Source organism: Anomaloglossus baeobatrachus, chromosome 7 (genome assembly GCF_048569485.1).
Source record: "Anomaloglossus baeobatrachus isolate aAnoBae1 chromosome 7, aAnoBae1.hap1, whole genome shotgun sequence".
NCBI classification, from domain to species: domain Eukaryota; kingdom Metazoa; phylum Chordata; class Amphibia; order Anura; family Aromobatidae; genus Anomaloglossus; species Anomaloglossus baeobatrachus.
The window spans coordinates 311,586,286-311,610,207 of NC_134359.1; the positions used below are offsets into that span (position 1 = coordinate 311,586,286).

The 23,922-nt window shown below is 51.5% G+C and overlaps 1 protein-coding gene across 2 annotated transcripts in view; it reads left to right on the plus strand.

Annotated features, from left to right (window-relative positions):
• The window catches only part of TGFB1I1 (transforming growth factor beta 1 induced transcript 1), a 111,791-nt gene that overhangs the window by 38,944 nt on the left and 48,925 nt on the right, over window positions 1–23,922 (plus strand). For both annotated transcript variants that reach the window (XM_075319671.1, XM_075319672.1), the window contains exon 6: window positions 17,142–17,205. In XM_075319671.1, the coding sequence (XP_075175786.1) occupies window positions 17,142–17,205 (64 nt within the window). The remainder of the gene's footprint in view (window positions 1–17,141; window positions 17,206–23,922) is intronic.

Here is a 23,922-nt window from a genome sequence, read left to right on the forward strand (position 1 = left end):
ACACAAGGGCAAAGTCTAAACGTAGTCAGAGGGGAGTCAGTAGCCGGGAAATCAGAACCTAGAAGCGAGGGGGAGTGGGAAGACAAGACAGAATAAAGGTAGACAGATAAGGAACGAACAGAGAGACAGCGGGAGAGACACTGATGGAAACAGACAACAGAGGAGGTTAACAGGACAGGTGAACACGGAGGTCAGGAGGGGGCAGGGCAGACAACAGGTCACTCAAGAGCAGAACACAGCAGAGCCAGAAGTATCACTGGCGAAGTCCAAGAGAAACAGTGCCCTAATAAAGCAGCCTGACCTCCAGAACGAGGCAGAAAGGATTAACCCCTAACGTGACTTGCATCAGAAGTGAAACTAAAAAAAGGCTCAGCTCCAGCTGAGCCAGGAGTCAATCATGACAAGATGTCATCCAAATAAACAATCAAACATTTACCAATAAGGTCCCGAAAAATATTCATGAAGGCCCGGAAGACGGAGGGTGCATTAGTGAGCCCAAAAGGCATCACTAGGTACTCAAAATGCCCCTCAGGAGTATTAAAAGCCGTCTTCCATTCATCACCCTTCTTAATACGGATGAGATTATACGCACCCTTGAGATCCAGTTTCGTAAACCATTTGGCGCCTTTCACTCTAGAGAAAAGATCAGACATCAGAGGCAAAGGGTACTGATATTTGACCATAATTTTATTAAGAAGACGGTAATCAATACAAGGCCTCAACGAACCATCTTTCTTAGCAACAAAGAAAAAGCCAGCACCCAAAGGAGAAGATGAGGGCCGAATGTGCCCCTTGTCAAATGATTCCCTGATGTATGACCGCATGGCATCATGTCCGGGCACAGACAAGTTGAAAATCCGCCCCTTGGGAAATTTACAACCCGGCACCAGCTCAATGGCACAGTCACAGTTCCGGTGTGGGGGCAGAGAATCAGATTCCTGGTAATTAAATACATCATGGAAATCAGGCAAGAAGGCCGGAACATCAACTGCCTGAGCAGACATGGACAACACGGAAAGGTCCTGATGCAAACCTTGACAACCCCAACTAGCTACCGACAAGGATCTCCAGTCAAGAACTGGATTATGGCTCTGCAACCTCGGAAATCCCAGTACCAAGGTATCCTGTAGATTATGCAATACTAAAAATGTACAAGTTTCCTGATGCGCTGGTGCAACTCTCATAGGCACCTGGGTCCAAAATTGGGGTTTATTTTCTGCCAAAGGTGTAGCATCAATGCCCCTTAAAGGAATAGGAGTTTGCAAAGGAACCATGGGGAAACCACAATCCCTAGCAAACCCAAAATCCATCAAATTGAGCGCTGCCCCTGAGTCCACAAAGGCAAATGCAGAAAAGGAAGACAACGAGCAAATCAATGTGACAGACAAAAGAAACTTTGGTTGCAAAGAACCCACAGTAACAGAAGTAGCCAATCTCCTTTCACGTTTAGGGCAGACAGAGATGTTATGAGAAGCGTCTCCACAATAGAAGCACAGTCTATTCCTCCATCTGAACCCCTGCCGACTAGCATTAGAAAGGACCCTATCACACTCCATAGGCTCCAAAGGCTGTTCCACAGGCACAAAAACAGCAGGTATCTTCCTGCGCTCACGTAACCGCCTATCAATCTGAATGGCCAAGGTCATAGAAGCATCAAGACCAGAAGGGACGGGAAATCCTACCATTACATCCTTCACAGTATCAGCAATACCCTTCCGAAAAAGAGCCGCAAGCGCATCATCATTCCATTTAGTAAGGACCGCCCACTTTCGAAATTTCTGACAAAACGTTTCTGCAGAATCCAAACCCTGAGTTAAGGACAACAAGACCTTTTCTGTTTGGTCCACAATATTGGGTTCGTCATATAATAAACCCAAGGCCTGAAAAAAGGAGTTCACATCACAGAGAATCTGATCATCAGATGCTAAAGAGAAGGCCCAGTCCTGAGGGTCACCACACAGAAGGGAGATGACAATCTTAACCTACTGTACGGGATTCCCTGAGGACTTAGGGCGCAGGTCAAAAAATAATTTACAATTATTTTTGGAGCTCAAAAATCTCGACCTATCTCCCGAAAAAAATTCAGGAACGGGAATCTTAGGCTCTGCAAGGGGAGTCTGTGCAAGATAAGACTCTATACGACGAACCTTAGCATCAAGATGAGCAACATGCTCACCAAATTCATCCATGCTAGAAAAAAGAAATCTTCCACGGAACCCAAAGAAGAAGAGGAAAAGCACCAAAAAAAATTTTTTAGCAGACCTTTTTTTTTAACTTCTCAAGAGTACCCTTTAAATTTATTGGCCGGATGTACTGTTATGATCCGGAACCATGGAAGACCACCATAACTCATTGGTAAAAGGTGACAAAAGCATTGGCAACTAATCTGGCCGCCATCCCCTTACTAACCATCAACACTAGAAGTAGCCGAGGGGTGAACTAACATCCTTTTGCACCGCGGACCCAGCCGGAGAACTAGCTATCCTAAAGGAAGGAAAGATGAATAACTTTCTGCCTCAGAAAATAGACAAAGAATAGCAAGCCCCCCACATTCAAAGACTGCAGTGATTTAGGAAAACACAATACAATACACAGATAGATGATAGGATTAGCAAAAGGTGAGGCCCCCACTGACTAAAATAGGAAAGGACAGGAAAGGGGCTGATGGTGGCCAGAGAAAAACCCTGCAAAATTCCAAATTCCTGATAGTACAAAAAGGCCCTCAGATCTCACGATCTGCACTCCGTCCTATACCAGGTGCTCTTATCATACCAATGAACAGAAAACAAGAATCATTACAAATTCCAAAAGGCCACAAACACATGGACTTATAGGAGCTATACTCCAAACAAAACTGCAGGGAGTTACCCAGTTAAGCAACGCAGAGGGAAAATCCCTGCATGCAAATAAACTGAAAACAACCACAGCAAATGACAAACTCAGATAAGAGTAAAAGAACCAAACCACAAATAAAGAGCAAAGCACTTATCTGGGGTAGATGTGGTGTGGAGCAGAATGAAGCAGGCTGGTGAACAAAGAACAACTGACATCCGACATAGCCTGCTATCAGACCAGGATTTAAATAAGCAGAGAGTTAGCAATGGAAACGCCCATTGCTCAACACACCTGGTCTCGGTCCAAACCATTCCTGGCCACAAGAGGGAGCCTCCCAGCAGCCAAAGCATAACTGACATTCACAACACCTGCGTGTGTGCGGTGATGATGGGGGCGGTAGTGCCTGCGTGTGTGCGGTGATGATGGGGGCAGTAGTACCGGTGTGTGCGGTGATGATGGGGGCAGTAGTACCGGTGTGTGCGGTGATGATGGGGGCGGTAGTACCGGTGTGTGCGGTGATGATGGGGGCGGTAGTGCCTGCGTGTATGCAGTGATGATGGGGGCGGTAGTGCCTGCGTGTGTGCAGTGATGATGGGGGCGGTAGTGCCGGTGTGTGCGGTGATGATGGGGCGGTAGTGCCTGCGTCTGTGCGGTGATGATGGGGGCGGTAGTACCGGTGTGTGCGGTGATGATGGGGGCGGTAGTGACTTCGTGTGTGCGGTGATGATGGGGGAGGTAGTGCCTGTGTGTGTGCAGTGATGATGGAGGCGGTAGTGCCGGTGTGTGCGGGGATGATGGGGGCGGTAGTGACTGCGTGTGTGCGGTGATGATGGGGGAGGTAGTGCCTGTGTGTGTGCGGTGATGATGGGGGAGGTAGTGCCAGTGTGTACAGTGATGATGGGGGAGGTAGTGGCGATGTATGCAGTGATGATGGGGGCGGTAGTGCCTGCGTGTGTGCAGTGATGATGGGGGCGGTAGTACCGGTGTGTGCGGGGATGATGGGGGCGGTAGTGACTGCCTGTGTGCGGTGATGATGGGGGAGGTAGTGCCGGTGTGTGCAGTGATGATGTGGGACTGAATAATACCAAGCATGACAAAATACAAATCTTGCAGAATCATGGAGCTAAGTATACAGACATTCCCAGCAGGGAATGATCCATTCCACCACAACTCCACACAGACAAATTAGTTATCATGCATAGTATCAAAGCAGAACAACAACAAAAAGTGGTAAACAAATAACAGAGGTACAAGACCACTTATCTGAGGGAAGTTCTGGAAGTGAGCAGAGCTGGTTGCAGAATGTCCTCGGCACACAGGAGCATTTGACCACCGGCAAGTAACAAGAGAAAGCTACTAAGTTAAATAGCCCAGTCAGACCCTGATTGACAGTCCTCGGCAGGTGTGTCACTTCCATTCCACACATCAACTGCACTGCCAGCACTAACCACAAGAGGGAGATCCGAACTGGAAAACATATTCACAACAGGGGAAATGATGACCCCTAATTAAACCTTCTGCTGTCCTTGGGGTTAGTCACCACAATATATAGGTTCTGCATCTATGCACTGAGCCAAATACCAGACCCTAGGATGACCCTAGAGCTGATCCCTAGATAGCGAAAAGATGGGATGAGCTCTTCGTCAACCCCACTAAACACTAAAGAAGACACAGGGAGCACACACAAGGAAAACACATGAACAACTTATCTCTAGATGTCCCAGGAAGAGGTTCAGCAAAGATCAGCAATGATCCTACAGATGAGTGCAAGCCGTCTGCTTGCATCCAGAGCCCCTAAAGGAACTAAATATCACTAGCACAAGTCCAGGGAAAATTAGAGTATTTCAAACCAAGGGGAGAGACTGATGGTTAGCTTCTAAAGGGAAGAGGAGCTCCGCTGGGTGCTAAAGGGAAAAGGATGAAATCCCAGCGGTGGAGATACCTAGTACACTGAATACTAATAGCAGAAATAATAGAAAGTCAGGGAGCATTTTGCACAGCCAAACGCTGTAACCTTCTGTGAGGCAAATCCCGGGATATGAAGATGAATTATGACTCCAGTCATAATCCCTCATCACTCCCTGGCAGTGCCCCCTCCCTTCTTGTTCTCAGTGTTCCACTTACACCTCCATGGCCATGTCCTGTGATATGGAGATGAGGTGGTGTGGGAACAATGGACACAGGATGACTCCCTGCCGTCACCCTGTAGTAGGAGCTGCTATCTAATTAGCAAGGCTCTGGAAGTAGCCAGACAGAACGACTCCAGTAAAAAATGGTTCATATCTCGCAAGCCATATTTCCGATAAATATGGCAACCATAAAAATGGTGTCTCCGCATGCGGACGATGCCGGCACACCCTTTTTATGGGAGCAGGACATTGGGAAATGCCCCAGGCGTGATATCAGCCAATGGGGAACTGGCAGACAGGTCATGAGTCCCCTCGTTCTGTAGCTAAATTCATAACTGTCACAATGAGAGCATTGGCGTCCGCCTACGACGCTCCCAGGCAAAGTTATGGCCCATATTCCATGTTGGGATATTGTCCATAACTCAAGCCAGGGGTGGAGCAGTGCTCCCTGTGAGGTCACGAAGGTAGGAGGGGACCTGGATGTGCCCAGGTTGATAACCCTACTTCGGCCATTTTCCAGTGTTCTTTTCGCTGGGGGCACGTGTAGGAAACATCTGTGGGAAGGATCCTAGAAACCTGGGTACAGCGCCCCCCTGTGGCCAGACGCAACAAGGTAACTGCTGGAACTGTGTATGCCTGTTTGTAACCCATGCTTTGATTGTAACTGTACTCTGACATATGTATATTCTGTAGATTCCCTATTGTATATATTGTAGTTCTAGTGTGCTTTAGGCTGATTAAATTATATAATTAATCTTGGGCTGTTCTGTTATCTCGATCTTGAATCCCACGTCTGTGTGTTCGGCTAATAGTTACCGTAAATCGGTTGGTGGCAGCGAATTGTGCCAAGGATTATTGTGGGGAGGCCAGTGAGATTCGGGGAGATTTTATATATTCCGCCCGCGGAGGTCGGGGGAATATATACCTTACTCTCACCGGGGACCCTTCAATAATCGGCATAAGTAGTATAGCGGCCTCCTTGCTTATTGTCGGGCAATTCCATAATTGGCCTGACTATAAGAGGGGCGCTAGAGAGCGCGTCACGTGCTCTGTCTGTCGGTCGGGAGGTATAAAGGAGGGGTGACCCCCACTTGTTACCCCCCGATTGTGACGTACTGGTAGCCAGCGCGGGGGATTTCTGAGTGACCCCCCCGGTGGTTTGTGACATATTGGTGGCATAGCGGTGGGATCGAGATAATAGTGTGTGTGAGTGTGAGACCCATACTCCCAGACACTAAAGACTGCCTGCAGCAGCTGTGGCTGCTGGGGTCTTCAGACTAGCTCAACACTAGAGTGTCAGAGTGCAGATACTGTAAGGTGTGTGGAGGCATCAGGTGTCAGTTCTGTGTCAGTGACCAAAAGTCTGCAAGAATGGCTGATGGCACCAGGAGCAGAGCTATGCAACTGGCCAATGCTAAGGCAGGAGCCGAAGAGAGGGAGGACGGTGCTGTGGACAGCAATGAGGAGGTTGCCCACGAGTCCTCCAGGAGCTCGACGCCAGAAAACCGTTCTGCCGAGGACATTGCGCAACCTGGCACTGCTGGACAAGATGAGGAGGAGCTCACCCAAGGTTCCTCAACGAGCCAGATGCCAGCCCTCCGCTCTGAAAGGGACAGTGAATCGCCTAGCTCTGCAGCGTGCCGCAGATCACCACGTGCCATTCCACCGAGCCTGGGAGGCTCGGATAGCCTTCTTCAAATGGCTATGGCCCTTCTCCAGGCTGGAGACCAGGAGGGCTACAAGGGACTCCTGGCAGAGCGCAGGGCAGAGCGGCAAGCAGAGCGTGAGGCTGCGGAGCGAGAGCGGCAGGCAGCGCGTGAAGAGCGAGAGCGACAGGCAGACCGTGACTACCAGCTGCAGCTAGCTCAGCTCCGGCCCTCATCAGCCACATGTGACCTTCGAGACACCAAACTTCCAAAGGTCCGTGTTGAGGACTTCCCAGTGCTGGAGAAGGATGGAGACTTGGACTCTTTCTTGACTGCTTTTGAACGGACTTGCTTGCAGCACCATCTGGACAAGGACCAGTGGGCCAAATACCTGACCCCCCGTTTAAGGGGTAAGGCCCTGGATATCCTTGGGGACTTGCCTGCTGAGGCAGATCAGGGCTATGACACCATCAAGCGGGCCCTGATCCAACAGTACAACCTCACTCCAGAGTCCTACCGCAAGAAGTTCCGGAGCCTACAGAAGGGACCAAAGGACTCCTGGGCTGACCACCGGCGGGCACTTGCCCGAGCTGCCGACCACTGGACCCAAGGCCTGCAGCTTTCCACCGGACCGGAGATCCTGGACTTGTTCATCACGGAGCAACTCTTGTGGAACTGCCCTGAGGATCTCCGCCAGTTCATCCGAGACCAGAAGCCAAAGGGGTCCACGGCTACAGCTGCCCTTGCCGATGACTACACCAACAACCGGGCCCCTGAGGCCAGGAGAGCGGCCACCAGCAGCACCTGGAGAGGGGGTAAGATGAATTCTGCGACTGCCCCACCTGCCCCTAGACTGCAGGGGGTGTCCCCCTCAACTCCCCTCTCCAGGCCCGTGGCGGAACCAAGACGGTGCCACCAGTGCAACCTACCTGGACACTTCAAGGCCATGTGCCCTCAGCGTCCCAAGGCCCCGGCTCCGTCCCCGTCCCAAGGGCCGCCCAAGGTGTATTGTGTGGGTGGGGGTGGTGGTAGGTCCCTGGACAGCTTCCAACCTGTCACCGTCGGCCGGTCTGTGACCATAGGACTGCGAGACAGCGCCTCGGAGGTGACTCTGGTGCGGCCTGAGATGGTGTCCCCCCAAGACTTGATCCCTGGAAAAACCCTCGCTGTCTCCGGGATTGGAGGCACTGACCCGGCGCTGCCTGTTGCTGACATTTATGTGGACTGGGGCGCAGGGCGAGGGGTGAGGGAGGTGGGGGTAACTGATCGGATCCCTGCAAACGTGCTACTTGGGACAGATTTGGGGCAGATAACCTCCCAGTTTGGGCCCCAACCAAGGGCTGAACCTTCAGCCAGTACTGACATGCCTCCGGACAATGTTAATGTGTTATCTATGAATGATGTAAGGGAGGAGGGAGTGAACTCTGATATTTCTGCTTGCACAGACACCATAGACACACACGCAGCTGCAGCTGTGACAGGAGGGGAGGGGGTCAGAGAAAGGTGTGACAATGCCTCTACAAGTAACCAGCCTGTGAGCTGGGATCTGTTGCCCTCTGCAGGGATAAGCAGAGAGCAGGGTGCTGCAGGGGGAGGACCAGTGTGTGGGGTGGGGGCTACCACAGCAAATGTGGGGTCCCCAGAGATTTCACAGCGGGGTTCTGTTGCTGCAGGAGGGGAACAGGCAGGTGAGATTGGGGCCGGTCCAGGAGCGGAAGTGCTCCCAGGTAAGATCTCGGTGCATGGTTCCCCCACAACCGGGGCGTCAGGAAGCCAGGTAGGTCTGCCTGAACCGGCGACTTGGTCAGGAACGGAGGAGGAGCAGGCACGACCCACGGTCGCAGCGGCTGTGGCCGCTGTCACCCGCAGTGGGAGTGCTGGAAGCCAAGGGGCCTCCCGGAGGTCCGATAGCTCTTCCCCTTCTGACCAAGTGGCAGCCGAGTCAGGTGGAGGCCAGGACACAGGTCCCGGGGTACTGACCGAAGATGTGACAGTCTCGTCGATTCTGGCCACATCTAGTCAGGGGTTTCAGGCAGCGTTAGAAGCTGACGACAGCCTGAAAGCTCTTAAGGAGCAGGCGGCCCAGCCTCCCTCGGACTCGGACCCGGAGCGAGTGGTCTGGGACCAAGGACGGCTGTACCGGGCCACGGTCCAGCAGGGTTCACCGGAGGCGTGGCCCAGGGACCGACAGTTGGTGGTACCCTATCCGTTCCGGACGGAGTTGTTGCGGATCGCACATGAGATTCCGATGGCCGGACACCTAGGGATCGCTAAGACCAAGGCCAGGTTAAACCAGCATTTCTACTGGCCAAAAATGGGGGCCGATGTGGCTGCCTACTGCCGTTCGTGTGAAACCTGTCAGAGAGTGGGGAAGGCGGGGCCACACCCCAAAGCCCCACTGGTATCTCTGCCAATCATCGATGAGCCTTTCAGGAGGGTGGCTGTGGATCTGGTCGGCCCGCTGGCCATCCCCAGCAGCTCCGGGAAACGCTTCATACTGACGGTAGTGGACTATGCCACCCGGTACCCAGAAGCAGTGGCCTTGTCGTCCATTCGGGCTGACAAGGTGGCCACCGCATTGCTGGAGATTTTCTCCCGAGTGGGTTTTCCCCAGGAAATGCTCACTGACCGGGGGACCCAATTCATGTCCCAGCTGATGGAGGCCCTCTGTAAGCAAGTCCAGGTGCGACATCTGGTGGCCAGCCCGTACCATCCACAGACTAATGGCCTGTGCGAGCGGTTCAATGGCACCTTAAAGCAGATGCTTAAGATGTTGGTCGACTCCCATGGGCGTGACTGGGAGCGGTATCTCCCACACCTGTTATTTGCTTACCGGGAGGTTCCACAGGCCTCAACAGGATTCTCACCGTTTGAGCTCCTGTACGGGCGACGTGTGCGGGGCCCCCTGGCTCTGGTGAAAGAGGCTTGGGAAGGGGATTTGGCCACCCCTGGAGTGTCGGTTATCGAGTATGTCATGCGCTTCCGGGACAAAATGCAGGCCTTGACGCAACTGGTACACGACAATATGGCTCAAGCCCAGGCCGATCAGAAGCGTTGGTACGACCAGAACGCTTGTGAGAGGACCTACCAAGTGGGTCAAGAGGTGTGGGTACTGGTCCCCGTACCACAGGACAAGCTTCAGGCAGCCTGGGAAGGCCCATACCTCGTGTACCAGCAGCTCAACCCTGTGACGTACCTGGTCACCCTGGACCCTGCCCGTGGAAGGCGGAAGCCCTTCCATGTGAACATGATGAAGGCACATCATGAGCGGGAGGCATGTGCGCTCCCCGTGTGCAACCTGCCCGAGGAGGGAGAAGCGGAAACCCTCTTGGATATGCTAGCCCAGGTTAGGGCAGGCGGATCCATTGAGGATGTGGAGGTTGGCCACCAGCTCTTGGAGGACCAACGGTCCCAGCTGTGGGCCACCCTACACCCCTTCCGGGGGTTGTTTACCAACCAGCCCGGAAGGACTGACTTGGCTGTCCATCACGTGGACACTGGGGATCATCCCCCGATCCGGCGTTCAGCATATCGGGTCTCCCTGGAGGTGCAGCAACACATGCGCCAGGAGATTGACGAGATGCTGAAGCTGGGGGTGATCCAGGCATCCAACAGCGCTTGGGCCTCGCCTGTAGTCCTCGTCCCTAAGAAGGACCGAACCACTCGGTTCTGCGTGGACTACAGGGGGCTCAATGCTGTCACGGTCGCCGATGCGTACCCAATGCCACGCATCGATGACCTGCTCGATCAGTTGGCCGGGGCTCAGTACCTGACCATCATGGATCTGAGCCGGGGATATTGGCAGATCCCCCTGACTCGCAAGGCCAGGGAACGCTCTGCCTTTATTACCCCATTTGGACTATACGAGTCCACGGTGATGCCATTCGGGATGAGGAATGCCCCTGCCACTTTCCAGCGGATGGTCAACACCCTGCTCAAGGGACTTGAAGGGTACGCGGCCGCGTACCTAGATGACATTGCCGTCTTCAGTCCCACCTGGGAGGACCACCTAGAGCATCTAGCACAGGTGCTCAGGCGGATCCACCGGGCAGGTTTGACCATCAAGCCGGGAAAGTGTCAGCTGGCCATGAGCGAGGTCCAGTACCTCGGTCACCGGGTAGGCGGGAGAACACTGAAGCCCGAGCCTGAGAAAGTGGAGGCCATCGCATCCTGGCCCACCCCCAGGACCAAGAAGCAGGTGATGTCCTTCTTGGGGACCGCTGGGTACTATAGGAGGTTTGTTCCATGCTATAGTAGCCTGGCAAAGCCCTTGACGGACCTCACCAAGAAGAAGCTGCCCTCTGCAGTCGATTGGACAATGGACTGCGAGACAGCCTTCCGGGCCCTAAAGGACGCCCTGTCCAGCCCGCCCGTGCTACAGGCAGCCGACTTCACGCGGCCGTTTGTAGTACAGACCGACGCCAGTGACTTCGGCCTCGGTGCGGTGCTCAGCCAGGTGGACTCTGCGAGCCAAGAGCACCCAGTCTTGTACCTGAGCAGGAAGCTGTTACCAAGGGAAGTTGCCTATTCCACGATGGAGAAGGAGTGCCTGGCCATAGTGTGGGCCCTGCAGCGTCTGCAACCCTATCTATACGGGCGCCACTTCATCGTGGAGACGGACCACAATCCCCTCAGCTGGTTGCACACCGTCTCTGGGACGAATGGGCGATTGTTGCGATGGAGCCTTGCGCTCCAGCAATACAACTTCACCATTCGCCACAAAAGGGGCCGTGACCACGGTAACGCAGACGGGCTGTCCCGACAAGGAGAGGTCGCGGACGGGCGCACGGGGGAACACCGGAGTGTGCTGCCCCCTAGCGCCCTCAAAAGGGGGGAGGTGTGAGGCAAATCCCGGGATATGAAGATGAATTATGACTCCAGTCATAATCCCTCATCACTCCCTGGCAGTGCCCCCTCCCTTCTTGTTCTCAGTGTTCCACTTACACCTCCATGGCCATGTCCTGTGATATGGAGATGAGGTGGTGTGGGAACAATGGACACAGGATGACTCCCTGCCGTCACCCTGTAGTAGGAGCTGCTATCTAATTAGCAAGGCTCTGGAAGTAGCCAGACAGAACGACTCCAGTAAAAAATGGTTCATATCTCGCAAGCCATATTTCCGATAAATATGGCAACCATAAAAATGGTGTCTCCGCATGCGGACGATGCCGGCACACCCTTTTTATGGGAGCAGGACATTGGGAAATGCCCCAGGCGTGATATCAGCCAATGGGGAACTGGCAGACAGGTCATGAGTCCCCTCGTTCTGTAGCTAAATTCATAACTGTCACAATGAGAGCATTGGCGTCCGCCTACGACGCTCCCAGGCAAAGTTATGGCCCATATTCCATGTTGGGATATTGTCCATAACTCAAGCCAGGGGTGGAGCAGTGCTCCCTGTGAGGTCACGAAGGTAGGAGGGGACCTGGATGTGCCCAGGTTGATAACCCTACTTCGGCCATTTTCCAGTGTTCTTTTCGCTGGGGGCACGTGTAGGAAACATCTGTGGGAAGGATCCTAGAAACCTGGGTACAGCGCCCCCCTGTGGCCAGACGCAACAAGGTAACTGCTGGAACTGTGTATGCCTGTTTGTAACCCATGCTTTGATTGTAACTGTACTCTGACATATGTATATTCTGTAGATTCCCTATTGTATATATTGTAGTTCTAGTGTGCTTTAGGCTGATTAAATTATATAATTAATCTTGGGCTGTTCTGTTATCTCGATCTTGAATCCCACGTCTGTGTGTTCGGCTAATAGTTACCGTAAATCGGTTGGTGGCAGCGAATTGTGCCAAGGATTATTGTGGGGAGGCCAGTGAGATTCGGGGAGATTTTATATATTCCGCCCGCGGAGGTCGGGGGAATATATACCTTACTCTCACCGGGGACCCTTCAATAATCGGCATAAGTAGTATAGCGGCCTCCTTGCTTATTGTCGGGCAATTCCATAATTGGCCTGACTATAAGAGGGGCGCTAGAGAGCGCGTCACGTGCTCTGTCTGTCGGTCGGGAGGTATAAAGGAGGGGTGACCCCCACTTGTTACCCCCCGATTGTGACGTACTGGTAGCCAGCGCGGGGGATTTCTGAGTGACCCCCCCGGTGGTTTGTGACACCTTCTAATGCCAGACACCACAGAACTGTGTCACTCGTGACACCTGTACCCGTTATCCGTACCTGTGCCCACTACCTTTTCCTGTGCCTGCCTTCTCATACCTAAAACAAGAATGACGCAGAGACACCATCACATGTTTCTCAACGCTGGCAGGAAACTAGCCAGGTCTTTCACCGGGAAGGAACAACCACGGGAAGGGCAGTCTTCAGTCAAGGAGACCACCTATGACAAACATGGCATCCATCCACAGACAACTGTTTCGGTGTATTTGCCCCTCATCAGTGTGGAGTAGGAAACTGGCTAGTGGGAGCAATGCCTAGTAGAAAACTACATAGGTAAGGATGGTTGACCTCGGGGAGATCAACATCCAACACCGTGGAGACACCATCACGTGTTTCTCAACGCAGTGACACTAGAACAAGGCACCCTGGGAAATATGCAAAACAAGAATGCTGCCGAGACACTATCACATGTTTTTCAACGCTGTCAGCTCACCATAACATCAAAAGTGAGTAAAAACCAGTTAAAGACTTTTGGACTCAGCCTGTGTTATTCCGGACCCGCTACTCTGCTCACCCGAGCCCCTGGGGCCTGCCTCACTCACGGGAGGCTACATCATCTGGCTGAAGACCCCATCAGCCCCAGAAGCTCATAAAACCTGCAGCGGCAGTCACCCATATCCCTGACCGCAAGCTGTGAGTGGCGTCACGACATACTGTATAATAAAAACTGACATTACCTGTTGCCATATCGAAGAAGCCCTGTGGTGTCCCTGAAGAGGATCAGCCGTGGGGCGTCTCATCTGCCCTTTTTGGCGCCACGAACAGGATCCAGGACTAGACTCGTTCAGATAGGCGACAGTGTGCCTCGGCGGTCCGATTGAAAAATTTGAACCGCCGCCATTTTCTTTTGCCACCACTGAAAGTGCATCATCAAAAAGCTGCAGCTCGCGCAGACAAAGTAACCGCCTATGGAGAGGAGTTACCGTCCCAGGATGCCCGGAGTGCTCTGACCCCATGAGAAGAGGAAATGGGAGGGCTGATCCGCCTCCGGACTGCTGGGATGTCCCTAGCCCTGTGGGAGGAGAAACGAAACTGAGGCCAGAAGCTGATGAGCGAGGGAAGGAGCAGGATGGCGTCTGCAGAAGGAGATCAGAAGGAGCAGGGCTGGTCAAGGCCCATGTCAGCGGAGGAGCTGGAAGCAGAGGTGGAGAAAATTGCTGACCGCATGGAGGAGCAGCGGAAACAAGAAGTAGCCACCTGGAAGCACAAAATGTTAATAATGATCCGAAACCTGCAGTTGTCCATGCAGCGGGGCCCGCCGCCCATGCTCAGCTTAAACCACCGTCGGCGACAACGACCCTGCCACTGGATGTCTCCAGCACGACCCCGGGTGAGTCCAAAACTACCCCTGCCCTACCTGATATGCTGATCCTGCCGGCGTTACCATCGGAAGCCGGTGCGACGCCCATGCCATCCCGACTTGAAGCGGTCACAGCACCCTCTCCACTGGAGAGAGGTCTGGATGCCCTGCCTTTGGCTCACCTGGTTGCTAAAGACCTGGTCAGCAAGCTGCTGTCCCGATCTGAAGCGGTCACAGCACCCTCTCCGCTGGAGAGAGGTCCTGAAATCTTGTCATCGTTCTGTCCGGCTGCCGAAGGCTCAACCCCAGAGCTGCCACTTGCCCGACCGGAGGAGGTCGCAGCACCCTCTGAAAGAGAGGGAGACCATATCAAGGCCATGCTGCTGGCCCCCCACCAACCGGAAGAGGTCGCAGCACCCTCCGTCAGGGAGGGAGAAGAGGTCCTACAGCCTAACCGACCGCTGCTGTCCCCCCATCGAACAGAAGAGGTCGCAGCACCCTCCGCCAGGGAGGGAGAACAGGTCCTGCAGAGCGCTTCGCTCACCTGGTGTCCCGCTGATGACCAGGTGATGTCACTACGAAGGTAGGTCCACTCCAGAGCCATGTCAGCAACACAAGCCCGCAGAGAGCAACGATGGGTGAGAGCCGATCGCCCTTGCCCCCTTGTGAAGCCCATTCCGGAGAGTGAGCAATTGGAGGCCCGGGACCTGCAAGAAAAGCAGTCCCTGGTTCCAGGCACAAGGTCCCCTCCACCTGGGAGTAGTGGAGGAGTTTAATTGTAAAAAGGGGCATGGTTTCATAATAGAAGCAGGGGTGAAAGAGGGGATTTTTGTATCCCGGCGGGACGTGCAGTCCCATTTGCAGCGGGGTCACCCTGGCCGTGACCTGTATATGGGGGACGTGGTGGAGTTTACACGACATATGGGAGAAAGAGGCTGGTTTGCCTTGGATGTTGTGCCACATCCAAGGGGAACCTCAGTAAGCCCAGGTTCCACCCCCACTGATTCAACCAGGTCCCCATTGTCCCCACTGCCAGAGGACGCCCAGGACACGACTTCCAAGGGTCAGTGCACTATAGTAATCAGCACTGACCTTGGAAGGCGCAAGTCAATCTAATTTAGAAAGTCAGTATATAAAAAGTTTAGTTTAAAATGTTTTTATGCAAGTTAAAAAGTAACGTTTAAGATAATGTGCCCGCAAGGACTTTTGCGTGAACTCTTTTAAATATAGTTAGCACCTGGTTATGTGCACTTTATATGGACCATAGGTTATGAACTGGCTATAACCACAAACTCTCACAGTGTACATAGTTACCTCAGTGGTACCAATCCCAGAGTTTGCCTTTTGAGGGGCATGGCTCTGCACCACCAAGGGGGCACGCCTGTTTATGGGGCCTGCTCTCTAACACAAATACATAGCAGGTATGCCTGTTTATGGGACCTACCCTATGCTACCAGGACAAAGAGGACTGTCGCCGTAATGGTCTGTGGTGGACCAGGCCGAGACCAGGTCGACAAAAGGACTGGTGATCACTCGGGTTTTGGGTTAAGGACTCGTGGGTGGTGATGGTATGGTACCTGGTATGTTTATATATAAATAACTCCCCTGTGTGGGAAAAATTTGTATTTTGTTTTCTTGTCTTTGCAGCCCGAGGATGTGCTGTTGATAACCAAGGGGGAATGTGGTGCCCCTGACCTGGTCAGGCAACCCTGAGTACTGCACCCATGCTGGGACAGTACTTCCAGGTAATCCTAAAGGCCAGAATGAGGTGTGTACGCACAGACACATAGCAACCAGTTCTCCCACACCTTTAGAGGGGACCCTTGGGTAGTCTCCAGAGAGAGCTAGCTTTCAATTCTTTTCAAGAGGTGTAGTGGAGGGGCTGGGAGCTAATGTGCAGAGGTTGTCAGGAAGAAAGTAGTGGAACCAGTCTGGTAGTGGAGCACGCCGGTCGCGAGGGAGACACGCGCACTGCTACTAGTCAGACCCTGCGCATATAGTGACAGTTGGCGGGGGAGAACAGTCCCTGGTCAGTCAGAGAGAAGTGTCCGGGGTGACTAGGCACGTATGGGGTACAGGTCCCTAGAGCAAACTCCAGTGTAACTATCTGCTAAACCTGCCGGTGAGGGGAACTACAAGTACCTCACCAACCACACAGAGTCCGAGTTTCAGCAGCAACGCAGGGACCCATAAGGAGACAGAGCCTGAAGCCATCTCACCTGTTCCACGCTGCCGGCAAACGCGTCAAACACAGGGGGAAAAAAGGCAGTTGCGACTCCCTGGATAGACCCCCATGGTACTTCAGGTCAGGGGCTTATCCAAACACAGAAGTGCTAGGAAGGCGAGCTAGCAGGTCACCCTCAGACTGGCCCGAAGGAGCCCCTGGTCCTACCTGGTTCATCACAGCAACGCTCGGGTCAGCTCACCATAACATCAAAAGTGAGTAAAAACCAGTTAAAGACTTTTGGACTCAGCCTGTGTTATTCCGGACCCGCTACTTTGCTCACCCGAGCCCCTGGAGCCTGCCTCACTCATGGGAGGCTACATCATCTGGCTGCAGACCCCATCAGCCCCAGAAGCTCATAAAAGCTGCAGCGGCGGTCATTCATATCCCTGACCGCAAACCGTGAGTGGCGTCACGACATATAATAAAACTGACATTACCTGTTGCCATATCAAAGAAGCCCTGTGGCGTCCCTGAAGAGGATCAGCATCCATGGGGCGTCTCATCTTCTTCTCTTTTTGAAGCTCAACATGAAAAATTTAGTGAAAGGTCCTGTAATATGTGTGGTGTTTGAATAAAAGAAAGGGAGATAGCTCTACCAGTGATTATCACATTTAGAGCTTCCTAAGTCTTTTATGCCTCAGTTTTGCCACCTACGTCATTCACCGATTTCTCTTCTTAGTCTCGTTCTTTCCATTCACTTTTTTCTAATGAACTGTTTTTGGTGTAGAAGTTGAGAATGTCAATCAATTCGGTGTTCCTTTGCTCATCACCATTTGCCAATAGATTGCTTATTACCACCATTTTATTTTTCTCTCATTTTACTTAGATGAGATCATGTCCCAGTTTCCACCAAGACAAAAAGGGATAACGGAAATACCGGATGAGCGGAGGTAAGGAATCAGTAGACTATGAGCAATATTAAATTCTGATTTGGTGTGTCTGCTTCTTTTAATTTGGCATCTATAAGCCTCACAATCTGTATTGCGAACTCAAAGTAGTATTGAATAGTGATGAGCGAGTACTAAAATGCTCGGGAGCTCGAGGCTCGGGCCGAGCATCTCAAAATACTCGTGTACTCGGCCAGAGCACCGAGCCCAATGTTATCCTATGGGAGACCCGAGTATTATTCTGAAATGACCCCCGGCAGCATGTAGAAACCATAAAACTGTAAATTAAAAAAAAAAACGTGCGTGTGTGTGTGTAAGCGTGCATATATATATACACGCGGAGTGGAGTGCGGGAGGGGCCATAGCCGAGCGGGGAAGTGTCGGGCTAAAGGCACGGTCATGCTGTGCGGGCCGGCCAATCACTGCAATTCCACAAGTAACAGGGCTGTGGCATTGCAGTGGTCTGCCAGCCAATCCCTGCATAAGGGATGGCTGTAAAAAGAGCGCCAACATGAAGACCACGAGTACAGCACGAGTATCGCGAGATTACTCGGTCCCCGCCGAGTAGCCCGAGTACAGTGATACTCGTGCGAGTACCGAGTAGTAACAAGCATGCTCGCTCATCACTAGTATTGAATGATACGAGGAATTAGAACCAGAGAGATAATGCTTTGATGGAAAATCATGTGTCGCAAATGAACCCTCAACAAAAAAAGAAACCATTTGGCAAATTATTTTTTTTCAGCTTTATTTCTCAAAAGTTGCATAAAATTAAAAAAATATGCTGAATGCCACATAGCAAGAAGTTATGACTTTCTGTGATTACTGAAGAGTAGAGGAAAAAGGGTTATGGTACAGTGAAAGTGGCAGTCCCTCTCATAAGTCTACTGCTATACTATATTGTCTGCCAGGAATTAGTCCAGCTATGATTTCAGTATTTCCGGCATACACTTTTTAAAGCGCACCAATCACCAGGATTTTCATATATAACCTAAAGCCAGTGCTATACTGGCACTATCAGGCTGATTCTATACATACAGTGCTATACTGGCACTATCAGGATGATTCTATACATACAGTGCTATACTGGCGCTATCAGGCTGAGTCTATACATACAGTGCTATACTGGCACTATCAGGCTGATTCTATACATACAGTGCTATACTGGCACTATCAGGCTGATTCTATACATAGTGCTATACTGGCACTATCAGGCTGATACTATACATACAGTGCTATACTGGCGCTATCAGGCTGATTCTATACATACAGTGCTATACTGGCACTATCAGGCTGAGTCTATACATACAGTGCTATACTGGCACTATCAGGCTGATTCTATACATACAGTGCTATACTGGCACTATTAGGCTGATTCTATACATACCTTTAGAGGTCAGCTCGGATGTATAGGTTTTGAAATCCAAGAAAGTAAAGTTTATAAAATCAGCAGCTTCTTGAGTGACAGCAGCTGAAGATCAGATAATATCTGGGGGGTTGTATGCATATCCCCTCCCTCTGTTAGAATAAGCATAAGTATTATACAATCGATTTACTCTTTGCATTGCAGGACCTGTGGTGAGGTCATACCCATGTGACAAGAAAGGGTGGGGCCTCAGCCAACAGAAAAATACTACTTCTTGGTATCAGCTTAGTTGGATGAGGCCCCACCCCTTCTGGTCACCTGGGTATGACCTCACACAGGTCCTGCAAGGCAAAGAGTAAATTATATAATACGTATGCTAATTCTAACAGGGATAGGGGATAAGTATGAATACCCCTCAGATATTATCTGATCCTCAGCTGCTGTCACTCAGAAGCTGCCAATTTTATAAATTTTACTTTCTTGGATTTCAAACCTAAACATCCGAGCTGACCACTACAGGTATGTATAGAATCAGCCTGATAGTGCCAGTATAGCACTGGCTTTAGGTTATATATGAAATCCTGGTGATAGGTTCCCTTTAAAGGAGTTTTTCAATAATAAAATAAAATGTCCCCCATCGTGTAATGTAAACAGTAGCCGTTCCTAGTCTTGTGTCAGGGCAGGCGCGGTCGGAAAAAACAGAGCTCCCGAAACCTATATCGAACTGTAATCTGCTGAAAAATGGCTGTGACAATCTGAATAACCAGCCCTGTGTGGAGGATTCTGGGACTTCTTAAAGGCCCTGACTCTTCATTAGTAATTTGCAGCACCTGAGGGAATGCAGCCAAGTAAACTTGCTGGAGAAGCATTAACCCTTCAGGTGCTAAAAGGAAAATATGTCTGTTTAATATGGACGAGTCTCGCTGAAGTGAGATCAGCGTGACAGTACCACGCCGTTAACAAGCGGTCACCAAATGCTCAAGACCAGGCCGTCACCACCCGACCAAGAAGGGGAGGACTAGTGCGGACCGGGAAAAAAAAAAAAAGAAGGCTCTGAAGAGGCAACACATCTCCGGAGTCAGAAGATGGGAAAGACGGCATGGGAGCTAAGTACGGGGGGCAGCTCCAGCCGGACTGTAAAGGGGTCGACCTCAGCAAAAACCCGATATGGGCCCAGAAACAACGAGTCAACCACACCAGCCGGACCTCGCCACTGGATAGCACTAGCGGGCAGCCACACACAATCGCCCACACACAGGTCTGGACCTGGCCGTTTATTATTATTCCGTCCACGCCGTCTATGATGGCACATACAACCCACTGACGTGGACATCGGCATCCCCACACACACTCTACTCTGAAGCGCAGAAGAACTCAAGGAGGTAGACTACCTCGCCGGAGGTACAAAGGAGCTGAGCGTACCGGGAAAACTCGCCTTTGGAACTTTGCACTCAGGCAGGCCGACTGAAGCCTGAGGAGTGGGAAGCTGTCCCCCTCTACGTCCCGGAGGGGAAGCATCCGGGAGAGAGGGAAAGACAGAGGACATAACCACTCCACGGTCGCAATCCTCCACACGACCGGGGGGGGTGGCTTGCCAGCAAGGGGTACATTGGACAAAACCGGCACGGAAACCACACTCGGTCCTTACCCCGAGAAATGGGACCCCTAACCCTACTCTGCACCGGTGGGGAAAGAACTATGAGAGAGGGGAGCACGGAGCACAATTGGGCGCCCCGGACACTACCTCCCACAGGACCAGGGGGTGGCAACAAGGTGGTGATGGCAGGACAGGACCCGATATAATGCCCACTGTTCCCACAGAAGAAACAACCTCCCGACCCACGCTGGACTGTAGGTGGAGTACGAAGAGAGGACATCCCCCCCAACTGCATGGGTTCGTCCTCCTCCACCTGCGGGGCCACCTTTTATAGGGAGTATTGGGAGCAGGGAACGGGTCCGACGCTCCCTAAGGTGCTTGTCGATCCGGATGGCAAGCGACATGACGGCTGCCAATGACTCTGGGATGCAGTACTGCGCCTGGAGTCCTGGAGCCTACCAGACAACCCACGGCAGAAATAACTCCTCAACGCCAGGTCGTTCCAGTGGGTGTCTGTGGCCCACCTCTGGAACTCGAAGCAGTACTCCTCCGCTGGTCGCGTCCCCTGGTGGAGTTGGCGGAGCTTGGACTCCGCCAAGGAGATGCCATCCAGGACGCCATACACCAACCCAAGAGCCGTGAAAAAGTCCTCTACAGACCGTAAAGCTGGGGAATCTGTCGGCAGAGAAAAAGCCCAGGTTTGGGGATCCCTCTGCAACAGGGAGATTATCACCCCAACCTGCTGGGCTTCATTCCCTGACAATCGGGGACGGAGTCTGAAATATAATTTACATGACTCTCGGAAGACAAAACAAATTTGTCCAGACCCCCCGAAAACCTGTCGGGGAATGCCATCTGGGGCTCGACTACTAAAAGCCCCGAGATGTGCTGCATCTGCTGAACAAATGCCACGCGCAGGGCAGACACCACCTGCACAAGTTCAGCATAGGCAGGAGGAGCAGGGTCTATAATAGAACCAAACAAATTGGGCTGGTTATTATGACACCACGTGAGGGGCGCTACGCAGGGATAATGGTCTCTACTCGCCCTACAGGCTATTATCCCTGCGTTGCCCTCAAGCCATGGGTACGCTTAATGGTAGCGAGGCGTGACCCTCCGACCTGATCCTGTCTCCTACAAGGACCCTGGTCTAAAGACCCCCTACCTGATGCACGGGACGCCTCCAGGGGACAGCACCAACAAAATGACAACAAATGAAAAATAAAAAAAAGAAGTTGCAATTGGCAACAACACCCCTGCCGACACGACTCCTTATCTGCAGGAGAATAACAGAGGGAAAAAAAAAGCTCCACGTCCTTCCACACAGGCTGTCTCCAGTGAATCTGAATAACCCGCCCTGTGTGGAGGATTCTGGGACTTCTTAAAGGCCCTGACTAATTAGTAATTTGCAGCACCTGAGGGAATGCAGCCAAGCAGACTTGCTAGAAAAGCATTAACCCCTCAGGTGCTAAAAGGAAAAAACGTCTGTTTAATACGGATGAGTCTTGCTGAAGTGAGACCAGCGTGACAATATCGGTGATTAATTAAGTGCATATCAACATTGAATAAGCATGTTGTCCAAAGATCGAGTTTTCCATAATAAATGCATTGGTCATGCTTACTAACAGCTTGTGTTTTCTCATTTACACATTTTCACATTTCACATTCACATTTTCATGTGACTGCAAGATAGCGATGGACCTGAGCTACTATATTGTCACTCGCACTAGGGGACCCTAAGCTATCCCTGACCTCCAGATTCCCCCTGAAGGTGAAGTTGCTGGAATCCCATACCACTATTCTCCTGACCAGATCTAATCTGTTACCCCCCCCCTCCCCGAGGCAAGGAAGGGACAGGAGTGTGATGGAAACACAGATTGACAGACAGGGGAAACCAAAACTCAGACAGACACTGCACACTCACCGGAATATTATAACCAGTAAGAGAATAACAGGAAGGCAGCAACAAAAAGACAACAAGTTTTCACACCACAACCACTCACAACAATAATGCACAAAAACCATCAGTAAGTCTGGGTCACAACACCTCACCAGACCTGGCATTAATGGAATAGTGCAGCCAACATATATTTGTGATTAAAGAGACTACCAAGCAGAGATGAACTCTTGCTAGCATGCCTAAGTCTGTAGGTCGACGCCTGCGTTTCCCTGTGCTGATCCCAGAGATCAGAGACGTTAGCAGGCAGAGTGCCATAGCTGTGGTTTCCACAGATCCTTATTTCGCCTTGATTGTTAGTAATGCCCAGCGGTGGACTGGAGTACCTGGGGCCCACCAGGAAAAATCAATCTTGGGGCCCACCAGCACCATGCAGTTACCGTACTGTATATAGCAGGGGTGGGAGTCAAATTTTTTACAGGTTCTCTGTAAACCCCGCCCATTTGAAAACCACACCCATTCTGTAACCACACCCATTCTGTTGGCCACACCCATTTTCACGCAATTTCCTCAACCAAAAAATACAAGTAATTTAAAGTAAAATCTCCTTCCCCTCCTGTACCGTCACTGTCCTGTCCAGCACCAGTTGTTCCAGTCACTGTCAGTCTTATTGTATTAAATGATTTTTATACAGTTTTTAAAAATTATTACTAAAGGAGCCCTGCTAAAATTGGAATGGACGACCTTCCCGATACAGATCTCATCCCATTATCGCCTCTTTCCCCTGCAGATCCCATCCCATTATGGCCTCTTTCCCCTGCAGATCCCATCCCATTATGGCCTCTTTCCCCTGCAGATCCCATCCCATTATGGCCTCTTTCCCCAGCAGATCCTATCCCATCTGCTCCTTTTCCCATATAGCTCCCATCTTATGTGGCCCCTCTCCCCATATAGCTGCCATCTTAATGCGGCTCCTCTCCCCATATAGCCACATATAGCTGCCATCTTAATGCGGCTCCTCTCCCCATATAGCCACATATAGCTGCCATCTTATGTGGCCCCTCTCCCCATATAGCCACATATAGCTGCCATCTTAATGTGGCCTCTCTCCCCATATAGCCACATATAGCTGCCATCTTAATGTGGCCCCTCTCCCCATATAGCCACATATAGCTGCCATCTTAATGTGGCCCCTCTCCCCATATAGGCACATATAGCTGCCATCTTATGTGGCCCCTCTCCCTGCATCTTCGGCTCACTGAGCGCTTACCAAGCACCGGTGGCCTCTCCTCTGTCTTCCGTCTTCTGCGGCTCTCTGCACACTAAGGGTATGTGCGCTCTAGGTGTTTTTTTCACACCGCGTTTTTTGTGCGTTTTTGGCCGCAAAAAAGGCACAAAAATGCACCCGCGGTAAAAACGCGATGCGTTTTTACCGCGTTTTTGGCTGCGGTTTTGCTCACTGCTTTTTTATGCGTTTTTTTTATCAGTGAACAATGCCATTAAAGATTGTTGAAAAAAAGGTCTGATGTCATTTCCTTCTTCAATATGTTCTTCATTCTCCACTAGTGTATGCAGGAGAGCAGACAGCAGCTGCAGAACCACAAGGCTCAGCATGCTTCATCCAGGACTGTATGCAGGAGTTTTTTGCCCTCCAAAAAAATGACGTGGGCTTCGCCATATTTTTGTATGCTAGCCAGGTACAGCAGGCAGCTATGGGCTGCCCCCAAACCCCAGCTGCCTATGTGTACCCGGCTGGGAACCAAAAATATAGAGAAGCCCTTTTTTTTTTTATTTCATGAATTTCATTAAATAATTAAAAAAAAAATGACGTGGGCTTCGCCCAATTTTTGAGTCCAGCCA